Source organism: Nesoenas mayeri (assembly GCF_963082525.1).
Source record: "Nesoenas mayeri genome assembly, chromosome: 22".
In the NCBI taxonomy this organism is placed as follows: Eukaryota; Metazoa; Chordata; class Aves; order Columbiformes; family Columbidae; genus Nesoenas; species Nesoenas mayeri.
The window spans coordinates 5,732,068-5,754,379 of record NC_137572.1 but is presented as its reverse complement, the minus strand read 5'-3'; the positions used below and the strand labels follow the sequence as shown (position 1 = coordinate 5,754,379).

The 22,312-nt window shown below is 52.5% G+C and overlaps 2 protein-coding genes across 3 annotated transcripts; one reads left to right on the top strand and one right to left on the bottom strand.

The window, feature by feature from the left end:
- Window positions 1-2,287: 2,287 nt before the first annotated feature.
- HINFP (histone H4 transcription factor) lies at window positions 2,288-11,173 on the bottom strand. Of its 2 annotated transcripts, XM_080357963.1 has the most exons (10): window positions 10,826-11,173; window positions 9,720-9,946; window positions 9,446-9,557; window positions 8,834-8,986; window positions 8,262-8,339; window positions 8,048-8,168; window positions 7,799-7,937; window positions 7,377-7,501; window positions 2,768-2,971; window positions 2,288-2,644 (listed from the first exon to the last, which is right to left on the bottom strand). In XM_080357963.1, the coding sequence occupies exons 1-9, from the start codon at window positions 10,986-10,988 to the stop codon at window positions 2,800-2,802; spliced, it is 1,290 nt and encodes a 429-aa protein (XP_080214089.1). In that variant the 5' UTR covers window positions 10,989-11,173; the 3' UTR covers window positions 2,288-2,644; window positions 2,768-2,799. The 2 variants fall into 2 exon arrangements, with proteins under 2 accessions (XP_080214089.1, XP_080214088.1); XM_080357962.1 differs by lacking the exons at window positions 2,288-2,644; window positions 2,768-2,971 and adding an exon at window positions 5,383-6,692.
- On the top strand, window positions 10,987-21,089 carry POU2AF2 (POU class 2 homeobox associating factor 2; the record flags this gene model as incomplete). Its single annotated transcript, XM_080357994.1, has 7 exons — window positions 10,987-11,119; window positions 11,170-11,374; window positions 13,852-13,904; window positions 15,692-15,801; window positions 19,019-19,061; window positions 19,765-20,060; window positions 20,688-21,089. 7 exons carry the CDS (start codon window positions 10,987-10,989, stop codon window positions 21,087-21,089), a joined length of 1,242 nt encoding a protein of 413 aa, XP_080214120.1.
- Window positions 21,090-22,312: the final 1,223 nt, after the last annotated feature.

Below are 22,312 nucleotides of genomic sequence, written 5' to 3'. Positions count from 1 at the left end.
GAAGGGGCGCCCGCAGGCTCCCCCCGCCGGCTCACCTGGCAGGCTGCGGGCGCGGCGGCTCCTCTCCCCGCCGGCAGCGACTGTGCCCCGCAGCCACCCCGCGCCCAGCGCCCGGCCGTGCCTCCGCCGCAGCGCCCTCCGCCTCCCTCCTCCGCAGACAAAGGGGCGATGCCCACGGCGGGGGCTGGGGGACGGCGCCCGGAGCCTCGGCCGGGCAGGGAGTGGCTCAGTGGCGGCCGGTCGGTCCTCAGCGGCGGGAGCCAGGCTAGGCGATGCCCCCGAGGGTCCCCAGGCGGGGTCTGCTCCCCATCTCTCCGCAGGGCTGGGCTGGACAGCGGGCTGGGCTGGGCTGGGCAGGCAGCGCGGGAGCGGGGTTCTGTGCCCCCAGCCCAGCAGCGGCTAGCAGCCCCCCGAGCCCGGCTGCCCGGCGGTGGCCGTCTCCGCCAGCTTTGTCCCTGCTGCTGCTGCTGCTTGTCAGGGCGGCAGGATGGGCTGCCCAGGCAGGCAGCACTGCCAGGCAGCGAAAAATCCTCTTAAAGGGGCCGGCCCTATTTCGTCTCCCTGCAAACCAGAAGGCCCTGAGCATCCCCACCCTACAAACCTGGTGTTCACCAGCCCTGTGTCTGCAGCCCCCCCGGACCCCTTCCCAGTGCCTGCTCCTGTACACATACGAGGCAGAGCCCACTGCAACTCCCTCCATTGCCACCTCCACTCAAAACCCCGTGGGCTTAACACCCCCTAAATATACCCCCGCCCAGGGTGGTCCTGCCCCTGCGCAGCCCTGCACTGACCTGGGACAGGGGCTGCACCACCACAGAGTCACCCCAATGGGTCACAAGCTATGTGAAGTCAGGGCTGCAATGCAGAGGACTTCCTGGGAAGCCCACACCAGGGACCAAGAGCCAGGGCTGGTGGGGCTGCAGCTGGCAACGAAGGAGCATGCCCCCCCTATCAAGGTTTTGCCCCCAGTATACACTCCACAGCTCTTCATGGGGGACCTGCCATCCCCCTGCACCCCCACCCTCTGCAGCACCATGCCTGGCTCCATCCTCGCTGTTACTCACACCTCTCACCCACCACAGCTCTTAAACATGAAAGACATATGGAAATGGGTGGCACTAACAGGAGTATTAATTAAAAAACCATCTGTTGAGGCAAGGAAAGTTTTCCCCTCCCACAGCCAGCCTTGGGCCAGCACAGAGCTCAGGGCAGTGATTTTGCTCCCTTGGCGGAGCAGAGACTGTGGGGCAGGGCAGCTCGCAGGCTGAGCGCGTGGAGGGCACAAGGAGGTATTGTGGAGCCAAGCTCCATAGTGACATCTTAAGTCATCGTGGAGAAAAAGGCACACCAGACCAATCCAGTTTGCTGACTCCCATCCCCATGAGCACAAACAGGGCCTGGGAGCAAACCCACCTGATGCTAAAGTCACTTCCTTCTCAGCTGCTCAGGACTGGGTCAGGACCAAGCTGGTGGCCATACAGCAACTAGCAGTTCCTGCTGTGGAGTTACTTTGAGGTGAACAGCTAGCAGGCATGGGACTCCGGTGCCCAGAAAGCAGTCCAGTGCCCATGGGCACATTCAGCATTCATGTGGTCCCCAGCTAGGACCTTCCTATGGTGGCCTTGACCATACCTGTGTCCCCATGGTAGCTCACATGTTCAGGAGAGCATCAGTGGCAGAGGGAGCCTGTCCTGGCACTTTTATTTATGTCCAGGACTCTAGGGACAGAGCAGCCAACAGAATCTCTTTGCATGACTGGAAAACCTGTGTGATTTCCTCTAAGCATAGTTTAATTACCCGTGGTGGTACTGTTGGTCCTCCAGCTCCGCTGAAAATCCCATCATACATGCTCCAGACCACCTTCTCCTTCTCTGGGGGAATACAAAGCCTGGCTTTTCCATTGCTGCCTCAGAGGGAGCCAGGGCAGCCCCAGGGAGCACCAGGTTGTTCCTGACTGGAGTCAGGTACTGGCATCAACATGAGTGCAACTCTGTGATCATTTCCCCAGTGAGAAGTGAAGGGCCAATGGGGAGAAAAAAGAGTTTAGGGAAGGGAGGCTGTAGGGTGGTTTGTCCCACTGTAACGTTTGATTCCTCAGCAATAGGTGGTGTAGCCTTGGCCAGGCTGCTCTGCCCTGTGTGCCCTGCCCATGGTGTGGGGATAGCAGGCGGATCCTGCATTCCAGCCCTGACAGCTGCAGCACGCACACAGGAAAGGTCTATCTCTCAGGCCAGGGGGAAATCACGACCTGCAGCACAGACGGTACAGATATTTCTCCAACAGGCACACATGCTACCTCCCCGCTAAAAGGGGATATAAGCCTCCTCTAGGAAGTATCTGGGCAAATGGAGGCTGAGACACCAAAGTCCCCAAGCCCAGCTGCAGGAAGCACATGCAGCGCCCCAGCGCCTGCTGCTCACAGAGCATCCCCTGCTGCTGGGGAGTCACAGGATGGGGCCAGGCAGGAAGGGAGAGAGTGAGTCCACATCTCCTCTGAGATGACACCTTGGGATGAACTGGGTTTATGGAAGGAGTGCAGCACCGGAGACATGTGGCAAAGGGAGCAGACATCCAGGGTGGAAGCCTCCCTTGACATGGGGCCAGTGGCCACAGCCCTGGACCGCCCAGCTCTACCTGGAGGAACCTGTAAGGAGAGCAAGAGCAGCAGATTTTGAGCTGTTTGGCAACCCCCAGTTCTTGGTCACCCCTTCCCACAAAAGAGTGAGCCAGGCCCTTACCAAAGGTGGCAGCCGCTACTGGTACTCACCGCACGGGACATGGCAGTCGCACTCACAGATGTCACAGCGCAGGAACCAGCGAGCCCAGCCTGAGTGCTTGGTGACACAGGCTGAGATCTTGATGCAGCCACGGTTGAGGAAGGCTCCCAAGTGGGCCTGGGTGCTGCATGATGATGAGCACCTCCCAGTAATGTCCCGCTCGCTGATCTCGATCCGACCTCGCAAGCAGATCCCTGTAAGAGTAGTGGACACAAATTGCAGGGTGCCCACCAGCTCTACAGCTCTCCCACAGTGGGCTGAGGGAAAAGAGACATCCAGGGTACACCTGAAGCCCTCCTGCGTGCTCCCCACGCAAGCAGGGTGCCACCTCAGGCTCCGCATGGCACCCAGCCATACTCACGGAGGCAGGTGGGCTTGGGAGTCCAGCGGCCGTCGGACTGGCAGGCACTGGCCGGGTCCCCCAGCAGCAGGAATCCAGGCCGGCAGCTGTACCGCACCACTGAGCCAACCCACCAGTCGTTGCCATACACCACTGAGTTGAAGTCCGCTTCGGGTCGCCCGCAGTTCACTGGGGACAGGGAGGTTCCCGTGGGCAGCATGGGGCTAGCACCCTGCACAGCCTGCTCAGCAGAATGGCAGCCCAAGGGAATGCACCCAGACAAGGTTGTGGGGCCTGGGTGAGGACCAGGGTACTGGGCAGAATCTGTGGGTGCTCCAGGGCTGCATCCCCTTGTGACCTGGGGACCCGGCTGCTGGAGGGACTGCACACACGTGGCACAAAACCAGCCATCCCCAAGCTGGCTGTGCCAAGCCCTGCAGCCAACCCCAGGGCTGCCCCAGTCTCCCCGCTCTGGCTGTACCTCTGCAGAAGGACTTGTAGCCCAGCCAGCAGCAGCTGCCATTCCCGCACTGGCTCCTCTTCAGCTCCTTGTGCTTCCCCTTGCAGCCCCCCAAGCAGATGGGTGCTGTGCCAGACCAGTAAGTATCCAGGTCTCCTGGTGCCGCAGGGAGCAAGGCAGAGCAGGGCTGGCCTGAGTCAGGGGGCCAAGGACCACCCTTCCCAGCAGCTCCCCAGCCCCGAAAGACCCACAGGGAGGTGGTACAAGCCCAGTGACGGCTCATCTCAGCCTCCTCCCTCACCCCTGCTGTGATAAGGGCAGTGCCCATTAACAGCCCCCAGCCCTCCTGCAAGCCAGCCCCTCGGTGTCGCAAGCCTTGGTGCAGGGACATGATAAAGCTCTTTCTCCCTGCTGGGGCAGACCCGTCCAGCCAGATGCCAGCAGTTCTGGGGCACCCTGTAAGCCCCTCTTCCCCCAGACACGCCATTACCTTCTGGGTCCTCACAGGAGATCAGCGTGGCCAGCACAGCGAGGAAGAGGAGGGCCAGTCCCATAGCGCACACTTTGCCCTCCTCCCCTTAGCCCTCAAATCAAAAGGCCCCACTCTCTGCTCGGTCAGGAGAAAGTGAACTTGGTTTCCATACACACAGGACAGGGGATGCTTTAGGACACGGGCGAAGGGAGGAGACATTCCCTTTAATCCAATCCTCTGCCCATCAGATAATCTCTGGCAGATTACCCTCCCCGGACCCCGTGTTTAAAGGGACAACTCCCAGCCACCACAGCCTCTCCTGCGGTCCCAACACCCAGCACTCACGTAGAGCAGGAGTGCGGCAGTCCCAGATAACGCAAGCACAGCGTGGCTTTGGCAGCAGAGGCCGGGGGCCTGTGAGTTGGAAAGAGGGCCAAGCTGGAGGTGCTGCGAAGGCAAACCTGGCAGGAGGCTGTTCTCTCCAAGATGTCCTTGGCCCAGCTCTGCCAAGTACCAGGGAGCAAGGACCAGGCAGGCACAGGGAAGGCTGGGCAAGGCTCAGCTACGCTGCATGCTGACAGCCCAGGGATGTTCCCTGCAGAGCCAGCAGCATCCTCCTGCAGTGCCCACTGTCAGGGCTGCGGGGACAACCAGCTGCCTCCCACCTTGCCTCACCCCATCCCAAGGGCACAGCCACAAATCACACCCACAGTGTTTGTAATTAGAAAGCGAGCAGATGGCCAAGGGTTTAGCATAAAGTGATTTCCCCCATTAACCTGGAATTCCAACAGCTTTTGCTGAACTGCTTGAGAAAGGAAGTGAGGGGGGAAAAGTCTGCGTCCAACCCAGGAGATCAGCAGGGTGCCTCCCTGCCTCCCTCTGGGCGCATCACCTCCATGCACAAGGCAGCGAGCGCCTGAGTGTCACCCCAGGGACACCAGCTTCACACTGTTCTCATCCAAATCACTCGATGAAGGGCAAGCTGGCTCTGCTCGCAAGGCCAGGCTATTCTCTATATTAAAAACAAATGACATTGCAAGCAGCTGGCATTCACGTCCTGAAGGAAGCGGCAAAAATCAAACCTGCATCAGGGCAGCAGGGAACAAGAGTGCTAGAGCTAAACCTGGCCTTCCAGTACCACCTCTGGGACGTGGAACACCACGCTCTCCAAAGCAGTAACCTGCTACACCAAGCAGCTGCCCGCAGGATATGTCAAGAGATCCTGGCAGCTCTTCAGTGCCCACTCCCCATGATGCAGCCCCAGGCAACCTGGTATTATCCTCTCACCACAGCAGCTGGCGGGGATGGGGCATAAACAGACACCAAACACGGGTTGACCTGGAAGTCTGACTTTTATTTGTCTTGCCAAAGTACACTTTGCCCAACTAGGAACCCAAGCCCCAATGTGGGGAGGAAACCCAGGGAAGGACAAAAGCAGTAAGATGCTCCCAGTCCCCCAGTGCTGCAGGGTAGCGGTGGCCTGCAAGGGACAGCACCTCCAGCCCTCTCCTCCCAGAGATCAGTGGCGCAAACACCAACAGCCACCAGCTGAACAACCCAGGAAAGATGATGTGCAGGGAGGTGCTGATGAAGGCAGAGGTAGAGCGTGTCATCCCTTGGAGAGCAAAGTTAAGGATGGGGGAGAGCAGGCCTGCTAAGGGCCACGCATCTCTCCAGGGAAAACGCTTTAGCTGCTGGGTCTGCTCAGCACATCAGCCTGCCTGGCAGACCCCAGCTGAGGAGCTGGCTCAGCAGGGGCTCACCACTTCGCTGCACAGCAGCAGGGACCACAACACCAGTGAGTGACCAAGAGAGGAAGGCCTGTGCCAGGCCAAGGCCAAACCTCCTGGAAGGGTGGGAGGCTTGCTAGTCCCTAATCCCCAAAGGGAGGAGACAGACAGCTCTTTCCATCTCAGATCACTTGACCCACAACTGAGGGAGTCCTCCCGTTCTCGCCATGCTGACCAGAACCAGCAGCCACTGAGGCTAGGGGAGCAGAGGGGGAAGCTAGCCAGCTGCAGGTAGGTGAAGACAAGCCAGCCCTCTCCCCCAGTCACTTCCCAACCTTCCCCATCGCTACATCCCACAGAGGCCCAAGTTTTCTACATGCAGAGAGTCAGGTGAGCAGCTCACACGATCTGGATGCCCAGCTCCTCAGCCGTCTTCTGCAGACGGTCCATGACGTTCTCCTCCTGCTCTGTAGTCAGCCCACTGGGTGCTGCTACCTGCTCCTCTAAAGATGTGCTAGCCATGACATAATACACAGTCTCACTCTCCCCGTGCTCATTAGTCCGGTTCACCACACGGATGATGGGGTTGGCTGGGGTGCTGGGTTCTTGCTCTGATGACAGTGCTGCTCCTGGGACGGCACTCGGCTGTGCTGGCTCGGGGTTGTCAGCAGAGCAAGTTGCTGGGCGCAGCAGGGCCCCTTGCAGCTCAGCAATACTGTTCTCCACCAGGGGAGCCTCTTCCAGAATGATGCCCTGCAGGTTGCCCTCTCCCTCAGACAGCACCACGCACTCTGTTGAGCCACCCAGTGCCTCTCCCCGCTTCTCTCTGTCCTTCAGTAGCTGCTCTGTCAGCTCCACGCTCTCATAACGCACCAGCTGCAGCCTCATGTAGCCATCCTCATGTTCTTTGTACCTGAGCAGAGAGAGGCAGAACTGCTGGAGCCAGTCACACTGCAGCCCCTTCCCAAGGGACAGGTAGCAGTCTGAAGCAGCAGCTAAGGAAGCAGCACTATATTCTGAGTTCCAATGCCCAGATGATACCGGGCAAATAAGATAAAAATCCTTCAGCCCTACCCCTAAAATTACATACTGTGGCGGTTTCTGACCTTTCTCCAAGGCCTCTATCACCTCCTAAGACCATCTCCTTCTGCCACTCTGTTTCACTGGGTGCATTTGATGTCTATGCTCTTCCCAACCCAGCTTTTAGGCCCTGGAAACACTTTGCAGTTTCCTAGGGAGCAAGCAGAGGTATCTGTAAAGAGATTGAACTGCAGCAGCTCTCTCTACAGCGAGACACCTGGACCTTGCCCCAGCCAAGCTCAGAAGCCTCCCACCACATGCAGTTACGATGGTGCCACTGCTGCCCTAACCTCTGACACACTGTGGGAGCTGCCACCCAGCACTGCACTGTCACTGTGCGAAACCCCACCAAACGCTTTCTGTGCAGCGCCTCCCAGCCACTGGGAAATGGGTCTTGAGTGCATTACAGGCAAAAGTCAGAGCCAAAGCACTGCCGGGTCTCTGCTCCAGCAAGATGCAGCTCCAGCTGTCTCTTGCACTAGAGAGGAGGTAGTAAAGAGATAAGGAGAAGCAGTACCTGAAGCGAGGATGCCCCGAGGGCCATTTGAACTGGTGTTTCTTCCTGAGGTGGACAGTGAGGTTGTTTCCACGTGTGAAGCACTTGTCACAGACATGGCACTTGTACCGGGGCTCTGAGTCACCCTGAAGGGCAGAGAGAGGGATGTGAATACTCCATGAGCCTGATCAGAGGGCCTGGCACCCACGCACACGCACGAAAGGAAGAATCAGGTGCTCTGAGAAGACTGCCATGCTGTATCATTGCAGCAGTAAGACAGGAATGCAACCTGACCTCACATTCTTACAGCCCTCCTCAGTCTTGGGCACTTCACATTACTTTAGCTTTCTTCCTCGTGCTTCTGTACAGCACGTTGCACTTAGTGGTTCTCAGCCTCATTGGGAGAGAGTAGAAAGCAGAATAGCCCTCTGCTCCCCTCCCACCTCATGGACTTTGCGGTAGTGCAGCTTGATGGAGCAGAGGGAACGCGCAGTGAATCTGCAAGCCTCAAACTCGCAGCGATAGGCTGGCTCTTTGCTGTGCGTGTCCAGATGTTTCCTCAAGTCAATGAGATTCTTGCAGCTAAAAGGAAAATGTAAGGAAAAATGCTTAATACTGTGCAGCACACGCACACACACCTCTGTCTGCTCCTCCATCACCAGTCTGGGAAGACAGAAAGCCCTGCTCCTTACCTGTAATCACAGTAGTCACATTTGAATGGCCTCTCCTCACTGTGCCGAAAACGAATGTGATTGCGCAGGGAGGAGGGCAGTGGGCAGGTCATGTCACACAGAGGGCACTTGTAATGGTTCACTGTGCAAAAGAACAGGTGGAAAACATCACCATAAAGCAGGAGACAGCACACGCTCTTCACAGCCTCACCTGGGAGAACAGGCCTTTACTCACCATGGTTCCTCATATGGTCACGGAGCAGCCTCTCTGTGGCAAACCTCTTGGAGCAGTGAGAACACTGAAACCTCTGCTCTGCATCATCGGGGCCAGGGAGAAAGGGGAGAGGGTAGTGAGAAAATAGATCAAAGCAGAGAGAACAGCAAAAAGAGCAGCAAACACTGACTAGAAAGTCAAACAAAAATCACTTGCAAAGACCAATCTGCCTCCCCTTCGCGCTCCCTCCCTGCGCTGCCAGCGCAGGAAGCGTGGAGCAACCATCACACGTGCACAGTCCTTGCCAGCGCAGCACAAGGGAACTCAACAAGCAAATCTGAGTGCTGCTGCAGCTGCCCAGCTGCTCTCTTTGACTTCAGCCCCGCGTCCCTACAGGAGGAACAGCTCTGGCTGCAACAGTATGAACCCTGTGCAGACTTGTCAGCCTTCAACCCTGCTGCCTCTGCAAGAGGACACTCAGAGATTCATCAGCGTCTGAGTTCCCAGCCATCAGAGCAGCCAGACCATTTCCAAGAACACCCAGGAGAGAGGACTGCTCACAACCCACTACCCCCCTGCCTGCAGGAGCTTACGGTCCAGAGCAGTCTGACGGCGGATATGGTCGAAGAACTTGGTGTTGTTGGCGAACATCCCCCCACAGGTTGGACAGGCCACCACCTTCTCCTGCGTGTGGCTGCGCAAGTGCTCCCGCAGTTTGCAGCGCCCCTTGAAGGTGCAATCGCAGTCTAAAGGGAAACAACAGAACACCATTACGAACCTTCACACATGGGCCACGATCCACAGCCTGACTGAATACAGGCTTCTTCTGTTTTGACCAGCAAGGATCAACTCCCTGCTCCAGAAAGCCCACAGAGCAGGGTTACAGCAGGATGAGATCACTAGTGTACAACCGGCACGGGCTCCCCGCACTGCAAGCAGCTCAGGTAATTGCACAAATACAGAAGAGAGAAACTATTCAAAATATTAAACTGGAGCATTTTCTTCTAGGTACTAATTAAATATAAATGAAAAGTTCAATATTAAGCACTCAGCTGGATCCTCTGAAGGAAATTCTACAGGAATATTTCACTGTTGGGACCACACAGACATATTTTTGAAGCTCAAGAAGCTCTCTGAAACCCTGCCAAGGACTGCAGAGTTCTACCATACAACTTTTGCAGGTGGCCTTGCATGCACCCACTAACCTTTCCAGCCACAGAGGACCACGTGGTTCTCCTTCCCTGCTGCCTTGTACTCTGAACAGAAGCTGTGATCCTCCACGTGTCGATAGAACCACTCAGGATTATCAAAGGATCTCTGTTGGGGAGCAGAGACAGACAGAACAGGGTGAAAAGATCAGCACGAGCTGGCCTCAGCCAGAGCACATCAGATGCCTTCACGCAGGTACAAACACAGCAATAGGCAGGCACGCAGGTACAAACACAGCAATAGGCAGGCACGCAGGCGAGCCGTTCTCACCTCGCAGTACTCCCACAGACACAGAAAGTTTTCCTGGATCTCAGGAATGATATTTCGGCTCTGGAAGTCCAGCTGGCAATGGCTCACATCTGACTGGCTCTGCAGGGCCCGCAGCCCCCACTGCTTCAGCTTGGTGTGGTAGCAGTGGAAATAGACATGGCGAACGAGGTCAGCCGAGCTCTCCAGGGAGCAGAAACCACACTCCTGCCACAAGCACGTGTATTCCTCTGCAACACAAACAGGAGACGCACAGGTGTCCTGGTTTTGTTAAAAACAAGTTTCTCTTTCAGTGAATTTTGCCTGTCAGCTAAAGCCTTCATATTAACTGCATTTTCCTGGAGAACCAGACACATGTTTTGGTAAAACCTAGCAATGGAATGCAAACTTATTGATAAGCATGGATGGACATCTCGCGAGAGGGGGGACGAGAAACAACTGACCAACTGTGTATAACATTCCATTCACGTGAATACTTCATATAAAATAAGAGATCATGAGGATCTCGTCCCTTTTTTTCCTCTTTTCCCTATGGCCGACATTAGGAGAGGACCTTGCTAGTCGTCCCTGTGAACTGAGGCCTAGTGAGAGACTGAATCCAGCTCCGGTTGGCTGTGGAGTCTAATCCAGGACTTTGGGTGCTGGCTCTGCAGTTGCTGAGACTTTCAAGACTGGTTTTGTATATTTTGTATTATTTTCTCTATTCTTATTAGTAGCATTAGTAAAACATCTTTAATTTTTTCCAACTCTCTTCTCTCTGTCCTTCTTTTTTTTTTCCTCCCAATCGCCTCTCCTGAGGGGGAAGGGGGGAGAGGGAGGGGCAGAAGGGGGAAGTGGGGGGGAGAGGGGGTTAACAATACATCTGCCAGGGTTTTATTGTCACCCCGCAATCTTAACCCTCGACAACAGGCCATAATGGTCTGATGGGCACTCTCCGAAGCTCAGGTTCCTGCAGACAGAGAAGCATCGTGGCTTTTTTCCACCCCCCCACCCCCAGGAGATTCCAGCCCTGCGGGAGCCAGCGCCGCTCAGCTCAGGGAGAGCCGGTTCTCTCACCATTAAATACCCCGGAGGGCTCATGAGCCGCAGCAGTCCAGGCTGCTCCTTACCGAGAGGGTCCATCTCGTCCTCCTGCTTCCCGGGAAGGTGCTGCTGCAGGTGCTGGGACACATGCTCGCAGAACTCCTCCATCTTCGAGGCCACGTAGGTGCACACGTCCCACTCGCACTGCAGCACCAAGGCCTCCTTGCCGCCGGCCTTGCCGGGCGCCATGGCCGGGCTGCCGGCCCCGAAGGGCGGCTCGGAGGGGCCGCGGGCTCCCCGCACCGCCGCAGTCCCCCACTGCCCGGATCCAGCCCGGGCCCAGCGGCAGCGACCCGGCGTGCGGGGCAGCGGGACCGCGGGCAGAGCCGCCCACGGGAGCCCGCCCCACGCACCCGCCCCTGCCCCGCAGCGGGGCGCCGGAACCCAACGGACCGCGCCCGCTCGTCCAATAGCGACCGCGGCCGCCGAACCGCCGACCAATCCCCGCACAGGAGCCGGCTGCGCGCGTGCAGCGGCCGAGCGGCGCCGGCGGGAAGCGGCGCCGGCTCACGGAGGTTCCCACGCTGCGCGGGGCTGGCCCGCGGGAGCGAGTCGCGCTCGGGTTGCGGACACTCGTATCCCAGGAGCCCAGACCGCCTTTGTTATTTATAGGAGCGGGCATGGGACCTGGCTTCGCGGTGCCGGAGCTCAAAGCTTTGCCACTGCCACCTATGTCAATTTCTGGTGCCTGCAGAACAGCTTCTCACTTAAACAAGAGTCCTTGCAGCCAAACCCACGCAACTGGGCATCCTGGACAAGCACAGAACAAAAAGTCCGTCAGTATTGTGGTTCCTTCTGTGAGATAATGCAACGTGTTCTCTTTACTCAGCAATGAGAAGACAAATTGAAATGACAGCTTGGAATAAACAAATATATATTCACTATTATGACTGCTATTCCAGGCCTTTGTAACACAAAATAGAGAAACAATTCTCATAAAGTTTGTTTTGGCACAGATAAATGCCATTTTAAAACCAAATGGGGCTGTATGAAATGTGCCACAAAGTGTGCCTTGCCAGTACACCATTATTACTGTAACTCCTGTCATACACACCGGCTCCCCCCTGATGTGAATGGAAAACACACACCCAAATTCACTAAACTATATGGAAAATCTGTGTCTGATGCTTTTTCAAATGAAAATGTAAGGTAAGAGATAGATCTTATCTAAAAGAAGACTGAGTTTTTATCTCATCTCTGTTTACTTGTTTTCTGCAGGATCCGTTGTTTTCAATGTGATTATTCTGTAGTCAGTACGGAAAACACCTGGACTGGCTAGAGAGCGCCAAGCTATTAGCTTGAATAAGGCTGGGATTTAACTGGTATATTCTAACAAAAGTATTGTACATAAATATCCAGCACAGGAGACAAAACCATCCGGGAAGCCTGCCAGGAGACAGGTGGCAAACTAAGCCTATTGCTGGCAAAGCACAGACTGCCCTCTTCTGTTGTGACTCTACACCTGCCCACACTTCACCGACCTGCCCATTCTATTACCTGTTAGCCAAATCCGAGACACCTGTGGGGACCAGGAGGGGGTGGCCAGGAATGGATAAGCCAAAATAGGACTTGTCTTATATAAGAGGGCACATATACACGGTGAAAGACTGTATACAAGAGCTCAAGTCATCCATGAGTTTGATCGTGCAGTGTCCTCTTGGTCCTGAGCTCTGTGTCTGAGCAGGCAGAATACTGGAGTCATTCTGCAAGTTAAGAATATCGGGAATTATTCAGGATGTGATTTCAGCTCTGCCTTACCCACTTGCCTCAATGGCCTGAGCAGATGCAGCTTTTGCCAGCTGCTGCTCTTTGTATTTTATTTTTCTTCTGAAGGAAAAGAGTATTTACACTTTAACAACCCCAATAGCCTTCCCCAGAAAGGCAGTTCACATGACAGGCCAAATTAATCTCTGGGCTGATGCTGGGGAAAGCACACAGAATTACAAAGAGAGATGGATCCTACCTAATAAACCCGCAAGCTGGCAGCAGACTCCACAAGAGGAGAAATATTTAATTATGAGAAACGTATTGGCGTCAGTCTTGTCCTGCTCACCTAAGATGAGCACAGCAATGCTCCACGCCAGCCTGCTCTGCTTGTACACAGAACACTGCAGAGATATTGATAGGTTGTGCAAATGTGCGTATGTTTCACAAGCAGAGTATAAGCTACAGTGCTTAAAGATGAATTTAAAGGCTTAGCTCTGCTTCTTGGTTCAGATATTGCAGGAAGAGACTTGCTACCGTTTGGAGGCTGGTGATAGAGGAATGGCTATAGCAAACCTGACCAAAGTTCCCTTTAATCTGGGTCCAGCAGGAGCGTAAGAACGGGTCCTCTCCTGGCACCTCACTGGAGACTAACCCCAGACCTTCAGAAAGGGGACACGTCACTTGATAGCAGAGACCCAAACCCGGGATTTCTGGCCCCCCAGAAGCACGTGGGTTTGCTAAAGGGTGCTCCTGCCAGTCCCATGAGCAGTCTGTCCCTGGCTGAGCGTTATTCCTCTCCCCGCAGGTGCCTCCTGGTTTCACAGTGTCCAAAGATCCAGTTTTAACTGTGTAATGCACAAGCTAGCCTGTGGGGTCCCAGAGAGACAGTGCTACCCCCCAGGTAACATCTGCTGTGTGCATCTTCAACAGCACATGAGTATCATCTCACACCTACACAAGAGGATACTCTTGTCTCAAACCTTGTTTTTCTAACTAGGTTCCTCACCTGTAAGGAGATGGCATGTCACTGCAACACTTACCAGCCTTTCACGTTAACCAAAGATTTTTCTGTTGGTAAACCTCAACCTCAGCTCAGTTTTCATCCATGAAATGTCAGCACAGACAGGAAAGAGGCTTTTGGGAATGGTCCGTACTGACCATGCAAATTGGAGTGGAACACACATCAAAAGATTTGCATTTAATCAAATTCCAAACAGGTATCATGGAGACATCACTAAATTCATAGAAAACACATTTCCATCAGGCTCAGCTGGAATTTCCAGTGCAGTATGAGCACTGACTTCACTCCGCTCGGGAACTCATGACGGATGCTCCTTCTCCAAAGTCCTGCAGAATCTGAGAACTGGGACTCGTCAGCAGTGACGACAATGGAAACGGGTGAGTCTCAGCACCTTGACTTTTCACAACTATAAAGATGCATCTTCATGGAAATACCAGGGCGAGAACATGCTGTGCCATCCTTAGGCTCAGATTAAAAAAAAATCAGAAGAAATAATTGTCTAAAATCAATGTGGCATCTTTAATGTCCCAATAATTTAATAATACCTATTAGCATGTTCAGCCTTCTCTAGACTGAAACGATATTCCTTCACAATGCAATATTTTTCCAAAAGGCAGTTAGATCAAAGTGGTGTGAAATATTATTCCGTTTGCTTTAATTTGCTTGAGCTCAGGCCTAAATTAGCGTTCCCTTCCCGATGCTGCCAATAGCAGAATTATCTGGAGTTTTAATACCTCAGCATCAGATCCTGCTGAATAACTCAATGAAAGCAACAGGTTTAGTTATATGAGGCTGGACTGCTAAGTTAGAAACAGGGTTAGGGGACAGAGGCACCCCAGGTACCCCGCTTCCAGCTGCACTCTGTAGAACAGCCCTGAAAAGGGACTATAGGAGGCAGATTTCTTTGTTGCAATTGCTATAGGTCAATAAAAAACATTTGGGGTAACCCCAAGCCAGCACTGAGATTCGGTGCTATTTAAACCTGTGTTATTTAAATTCTGTACTATTAAACTCTTCCCTTTCTAATCTCTTCATGTGTATGTACACCTGGGGACACAACGCCACATGAACGAGTGATACATTGAGCCAAGTGACACATCCCAAAAAGCAGAAGGGCAAAACAATAGATCACGGTTTTAGAGATCAAGCACATCAGCTGTGGAATGGCTGTTTGTTTTCCCTTGGTAGAATCTGGCTGCATGTTTTCCAAGAGATTAGCTTCAAAGTTGAGTTATTCTCTGGGAGGTTTCAATGAAAGCCCATATGGACACTCCTCTCTGGCTGCACAGGTGCAAGTTCTCTGTTCAGGTACAGTCAGGAGAAAATAGGTGTGCTTGGTATTGTACCTTGTACTTCTCTGCCCTCGTTTGTGCCAAAACGTCTGGACACAAGGCAGATCTTGTAAAGCTTTATCCAGGCAGAGGAAAAGAACAGACGGCTCACACCAAAAATCACACAGACCCTATGGACAGGTTGTGCTGTGTTCCAGGCAGGTCAAGCAAATGCAGCCAGGCCTGCCATCAGCCTCCTGTTGACATGGCTAAGACACTGTACCACTCTTTGTGCCTTCATCCATAACCCTGATAAAACAACAGAGTTCTCAAGTACCTCCCTGTGTTTGCTGTGGATACAAAGCAGGCTGAGCAGTCAGCTCCTTTTCCTTTCCTGAGATCCGCACTGCAATGCACGTCACCTTTCAGAGGTGCCACACTAACCATCGGGGGTATTTCCACCTTTGCTGCACTGAAACCAAAGCTCGCAGAGCGATGTGCTGAAAGCCAGCGGCTCCAGGACGGCAAGGAGAGGCTAAACCACAGCATCCCTGCTGAAAGCAATAGGGATTGTATGGTTAAACCAAATTGTGCTGGCCCAAAGGGGAATTGTAGGATCCTCCAGAGCCCTCTTGGAAAAACAAAAGCCAGAAACCATCAGCCAGCCATATCTAGCACAGAAGCCACATGGCACCTCAGTCTTTGTTCTATGCAGATGAGCAGCTTTCACTGTTGGGCTCCTAAGGGATGATTCTGTATTCATAACAGCAGTCTTATGTGCCTCCTTCCTAACTTGGTGTACAAAGGCGATGAGTTTGCTTTTTGTGTGACAACCTCCTCCAGCTGCTCTGTGCTGTCATTGAACTCCTCTAATGTTCATTTCGTTCCCTCAGTCCCTACGAATTTTAGCAAACGGGTGTACCAAGGAGTGCGAGTGAAACACACGGTCAAAGACCTTCTTGCTGAGAAACGATCCAGGGAGAGCAGTGGCTCCCGCTTCAGTGTAAGTCGCTTCCCCCTACCCCCACTTCTCCTTTTTAAGCAGGAAAGTCATGTCATGTAATCCTCCGATTTAAAGTGCATTTATGTTGAGTTCAGGGCACTGATGCTAAATTTCTCATTCCTTTCACATCCTGCAGATGACACGTTTCCAAGTCAACTTCCTTTTTCACTAGATACACTCGAACAACTCAGTGCCACAAAAATAGATGCTGTTCCATGAATGTTGTGCTCTTTCCAGCTCCTTTCTGGCATAGTAGAGCGCCAGGGGAGATGCGGTGATGTTATGGTCTGGAAAGAGGCCAAGCACCAGTTTGTAAGAGATGATTACTTTTTAAAGTGGTTCTATAGCAACAGGAAACTTAAGTTGAATTATAGTATGCTACATTATTTTTTCTCAATTATTAGGCAGAAAAGCAAAACTGTGTCCAGAAAGGAAAGAGCGGGGAGCAGAGACCTGAATTACTGGCAGCAGAAGGCACATGTTAGGAGTTTTGATGCTCTTCTCCTCACAAGCCGTTTGCCTCAGGCTTTTTGCCTTTAGCAGAACAAAGAGACCTCAAAGGGATTTACAAGTATTTTTCTCACTGTTTCTGTCATGCATGTTAACTCTGTGTAACAAAACAGGCAGCAGAATAGCATGGGCACCACCAAACAAAGCCAGACCTAGCCATAGACCTCTCCAGGGCCTCCAGCTAATGCAGAGAGGTAGAGGACACCCTGAGCCATGGGCAGTCGTTGGGAAACATATGCTCTTACCACACAGGCATTTGGAAAACTGCTTGGGCAGCTGCAGGAAGCAACTGCTGTGTTGGCACTCACTGAGAAGACACATCCTCGATGATGATGACTATCATGCTCTACCTGCTTCAATGGCAGCAGCTGCAATGGCTTCCTAGGAACTGTGAAAGACCTGCTGCTTGCTTTATTGCCCTTTGGTTTGTATTCCAAAGCCTAGCAGTTGTGTGTCTATCTAATCAAAGCCAGCCCTGTTGCTAATTCCCTATGAAAGATAAAAAATTATTGTGCAGCGCAAACATCCGTATCATGAAAAGAACAGCTATAAGCAGAACTCTGTTTATCTGGCATAATATAATCCAGAATCAAAGCAAACAGCAGATAACTGAACACTCCTTTGTATATGTATGATGCAGTGTAATTTAGCCGCATCTTTTGTTTGAACGTGATAGTTGCTCCAAAATCAGTTAAGCCTTTGTTGTGCAAGGGGAGGTCTATGGAGGAGGTTTGTGTTGCTATGGAAAGGTCATTGCCCATCAGAGCTGAGCTGCTGGGCTGTTTAATGAGGCAGCAGAAGAGCAGAAATCTCATGATAGCCAGGCAGGCACATATTAAATAGTAGTAAACCAGTGCGTACCGTGATGAAAAACCACAGGGCTCAGGATTCTGAGTTCCCACCAGCTGTGGGGCAGAAAGACTTGGTCCTGGGCTTAGTAAGGGTCTGACATTATCTCCTCTGGTTTATCAACCATGTAGGTATGAACCAGCAGTTTCCCTCTGCGTGGTAAAAGGATTATCTTGTTTTCTCAGGTGAGAAAACGGATAGATACACAGATGAATCACTATGCCCAGCAGCACTCAGAGCCAGGGACAGATCATTCAGCAAACTTGCTGTCAGCAAACCAGTGAGGTGCCCTGCCCAGATTAAGCTTTCTTTTTATTATTACTTTTTATTATTTCAGCTACTGTGCTACAGATTGGGCCAGAGAGGAGATACACTGAAGCCAAAGTCTGATTAAAGCCCATCACACGTTCCCTTTGCAGGACCATGTTATTATTTTGACCTGGATCCTTGCATTTACTCCCCCAACGCAACCTTGTAAGCTGAACGATGCTCCTGGGTTATCAAGGCAGTGAAGCAACACATCTCTCTGGAGTAGCCCCAGCCAGTATCTCTGCCCAGTCATGTGTGAGGCAGGCACAGACCAAGCTTATCGACAGCTGAATATGCTGTGGGCTCAAGTGATGCTAAACAGACACACCGATGTGTTGCAGAAGATCCAGAGCACTGAAAGGAAGTAATGCAGGGAGGAAATTAACTAATGGGCTTAAATTAAGCTGAGCAATTCATCACCTGATAAGGAGCCTGAAGGAGGAGAAGATAATACTAAAGTGACGAGGATGCTGAGAGAGGGGTGTCTGCTGAGACCAGATTTGCATGTGGAGGATTCGGCTTTGCAGGGCAGCGTGCATTACCAGCGATGATCCCCACTAACTGAGGTCTGCAGCCAAAAATGGCCCAGATAGAGATGAGTGCAGGCCCCAGCCCTGACCCTGCAATGTGAACACTCTCCTCTGCCTGCAAAACCAAGGGCTCCTTCCTGACACCTCCTACAACTCCCAAACCCGTGTGACTTGTGTGGGCTCAGAGCTCATTTTCATGACTGAGCAGGGAGCAGCTGCAAACCTCCCGCGGCAGTAAAAGGAAGTCCTAGTATTGGCAAATTTAATTCAAATCTAAACCTCTAAATTTGGTTGCTTGCTATGGTAGGAACCTCCTGTTTGCACTATGCAAACTGGAAGTAGCATGCCACCGTCACTGGCCAGGGTGACAGCACAGCTGAGGTAAATGCAGCACTGTATTTTGCTTTTATGGGTCTGCAGATAGAACTCAATGAAACTCCACGTACAAGCTTTGTTCCAGAGGAACAGATGCCTTTGCCACAGTGCTTCGTAAGGAATTAGCCACCATGGGTCACTCAGAGCTAATTCTCCCTTGCCTAGGGACCAGGAGGAGATTATTATTATCAGTATTGCTATAGCACCAAAACAGGAGCTAGAAATGACATAAGGCAGCTTTGTGGCAGGAGAGCTGGGCTACAACACAGGAACACAGATTCTGACTGTTTTGACCAGCCAAGGACTTAGATACCAGGTTTTTGAGATGTGTTTCATGCCAACACCAAAATGACTGTTCAGCATTATGCCTGTATTAGGGAACCCTCCAGTACCTGAGAAAGCAGCCAGTTATCTTGATATTTCTACTGTTATCAGCTCTACACAAGACCTTCAAAATCTCAGCCTACATCTGCTAACATCTCAGAGGCCTCAGGCTTGAAATGTTGTAGTTAAGCTCTTCATATTCATGGTACCAAGGCTGAAATAGTGCGTCTGAATTATGGAAACACTTTCCCAAGCTACAGCCTTAGAGAGCTGCCTTGCTTCGGAAAGACACTTTTGTAACATGTCTTTATGTTTTGCAGGGCAGCACCAGCACATCACAGTCACCATTTGCCCAAATGCCAGGTGAGGTTTTACTCCCCTAATAAATACCTTCAATGCAGGTTGGAGAACTGACATTGCTCCTGTCTCTGGCCACCCCTCAGAGAGAGGAAAGTAGTTGAAAGAGCCAAACCAGAAATAGCAATAATAGAAGAAAGGCTCCTGTAGCCTTGTGTGAAGTTGCCAAAGAGAGGAAAGAGAGGTAATCAAAGCAGTTCTCCCCTCTTTTGATAGAAGTGCCACACAGAACTCCTCCTTTTCCCTCTGCCGCTTCCAGTTGTACCTGGAGATGAAGAAAGAAAGTGTGAAACCAGGAGCTGCCCTGTTTTGTTCCTTAAGCTCAGGGAAAGGGGAGTGAGGCTGGAACAGGGGCAGGTGGTTTGGCAGCTGTACCCCCATCCTCCTGCCCAGGAGTTGTAGCAGAGAGCAATGAAGAAGCAAAGATCAGCAAAGCTAATCTCCATCGCCCAGCCTCATACTTGAAGCTTCCCAAAACACGTTTGTTTTGCTGTGGATGGAGGTCATCAGCTGGATCAGGGCAGTCTGAGATGCTGGAAGCACTTGGGCGAACACACCTGTTCCAAGATGGGATTGACTCATGCCCTGGGCAATGCTAGAGAGAAAAGGACTCTACTGTGCACCTGCAGAGGTGCCAATAGCTCTGAGGCTCCCCAGGTGCTGCTGCTATGGTTTCCCTATAGCCAACCCTTTTTTCTGACCACCACAGGCTCACCTACCATGGCTGGTTACTACGGCATCAAGAGATCCTTCACAGCTGAGCTGGATCTTCACAACACAAAGCAGTTTGTCAGTGATGTCTACTCATCCCCTCTAGGGTCCAAGCCCTTCTCTTGTGATTCTTCTGCCACACAGGACTACCCAACACTTCTGGACCCATACCTCACCAACCAGTATGGGGATTACCGTGCTCCCCTCACAGCTGGGACCAGCTCCTTCTTCAGCCCTTCTTCTGTGCCCCCTCTCCTGCCATCCTTCCCTAACGACACAGCGCACTTCCTACTAGTGAGTGAGTCTACAGCTCTCAGTCACTCAATACGAGCTTACCCAATTTAAAGCTGGGGTTAAGTCAAGGGGACTTGTATGGGAAGGATGTGGCTGTTACGGGGGACAGCCACAGCAGAGCACACAACAGATGGGCCCGAGCTGGGGGAGAACTGGTTTTCTCTTTGCTCCCATCCTCCATCTAATTGTCCTCTCTTTCTGTTGGAGATGAGCTCCTAAATTAACCGTCCCTCCTGCTCCCAAAACAGCTACTCCATAGAGCTCCTTAAGTTTCTAGAAACGTCCTTTGCCGGCTCCAGGCTATTGCCTATCCCTGTCTCTGCCGCTTCCTGGGAGCCAGCTCCATTCACACCCCCAGGACAGAGCTCCTGAGCCCTGCAGGGTCAGGGCTGGTCAGTCCCAATGGGAGCCTATTTCCAGCCTTGACCACTATTTACAGCAGGGATGTTTCCTTTCAACAGTTTTAACACCAAATACAGCTCCAGAGCAACAGAAACTATTGAGTGCTCCTAGCTAGGCTCTGGGGATAACTTGGCTCAGTGAAGCCAAGCTAGACATGCTGTTACTTCCAGGACAAGCTTTTATTCTTAAGAGTCTTTCTTGCCTTCTCTCCCCACTTCCACGCAGAGAGAGCCATGGGAGCAGACCTCACCCGACAGTCTCAGCCAGTCGGACGGTGTGTGCTCAGACCCCCTGCAAGCACTGCCTGTTAGCGCCAGCTGCCTTTCCCCACAGGAGTCCGGAGGTGTTTCCCCCCACCGCAGCTCAGGCTGGACCCCAGCCATCCCCGGAGCACAGCCCTGCCCTCTGCGTCCTCTTGAAGATGTCCACTACTCGCCCAGCTATGCTGCCACCTCACCCTACTCCTTCTCACCGTTCATGACTATGTCAAACGAGGTTATCTCCAGGATGAGCCACCTCTCACCAGAGCAGTCCTCAGAGATGCTGCCTCTTCATGATAACTCAGCTTGGGCAAAAGAGGATGGAAGTCCCATCTGGGGGGCTTATGAAGGCCGAAGAACTTATTGACGGGAGATAAGAGCTGGAGGAAAGGAAAAATGCACCATTATTGAAGCAAATTAATTACTTGTATGCTTTTTCCTAGAACTGGTCCTTCGAACAGAGGATGATAACAATATGCAATGCTTTACTCTCTGTTTAGAAATACAGTCACTTGGATTTACCACATTTAGCTTATAGTGATGTCTTCTAGCACCTTATGAAAGTCATTGCTCACAGTCCCGCTGTGCTACAAGTAAAATACACAGCCTGAAAAATGTCTGCACTCTATGGGCATTTCCCACAAATAAGCATCTCAGGTACTTCTTTTCAGATGCTGAGAGAATAGGTTGTTCTGAACCTTAAGTTACATCTACAAAGCTACATCTACATCTATTTCCCACAAATAAGCATCTCAGGTACTTCTATTCAGATGCTGAGAGAATAGGTTGTTCTGAACCTTAAGCTACATCTACAAAGCGACATTACCAGAAGAGATTTGGGAAGGCTAGGGGAGCAAGGCAGGAGCTGAGGGAAGCCCTTCTTGATAGCACGGAGTCTGTATAATGGTATCTGGCTACCCAGTGGCATAAACGTACATCCCTACCACTGGTGTGCTGTGAACATGGCATTGTCTGGGGCAACAGTTATGACCAGAGTAGCAAAGGCATGGTACGTTTGAGCCTTCCACACAGAAGGCTACAACCAAATAAAGCTCACCATACTATACCAGGGGCTGTCAGGGCACCATCCTGCCTGCTGATCTGCACATGAGGAAGCCTCACCATCTCTCCCACCTGCAATGCACAAAACACACCCTCCCCAGCTGCCCTCTTGCCCTGAAGAAAACACAGAGCTGTTCCCCCTCTTTCCTACCCCAGATCAGAACAAGTGATGCGATTCAGAGCCTTGTGTCAGTGGGCACAAGGCAGACTGCTCCCAGCCCCTTGCCGAGAGACACCCACCTGGGGCTGTGATTGGGAACAAGGCTGAGTTGAAGTCCCAGTGCCAGGCCGGTCCCCATGGCCACTAGAGGTAGCTCTGCACACACCAACACACACACACGGGCGTCCTGCGCAACCCTCGCAGATGCAGCCAAGTCCCTTGCTGCCTTCATTCCCGGCAGAGGGTACCCCCTTTGCCCTATCTTGTCCCTCAGCCCGGCACCCACAGAAGCAACCACAGAAGTTATTGTTGCAAAAACCTCGCTGAGGAAGAACAGGAGCTTTCCAGGGCCTGAGAGTGTCCAGTGA

Bases quoted from the DNA above. Each gene is read 5' to 3' on its own strand.
- HINFP (XM_080357962.1), bottom strand. From the start codon at position 10,988: ATGGCGCCCGGCAAGGCCGGCGGCAAGGAGGCCTTGGTGCTGCAGTGC. The intron at 7,502-7,798 runs GTGGGAGGGGAG...TCTGCCCTTCAG, and splicing joins ACTACCGCAAAGTCCATGAG to GGTGACTCAGAGCCCCGGTA. The intron at 6,693-7,376 runs GTACTGCTTCTC...CTCTCTGCTCAG, and splicing joins TCGGGGCATCCTCGCTTCAG to GTACAAAGAACATGAGGATG.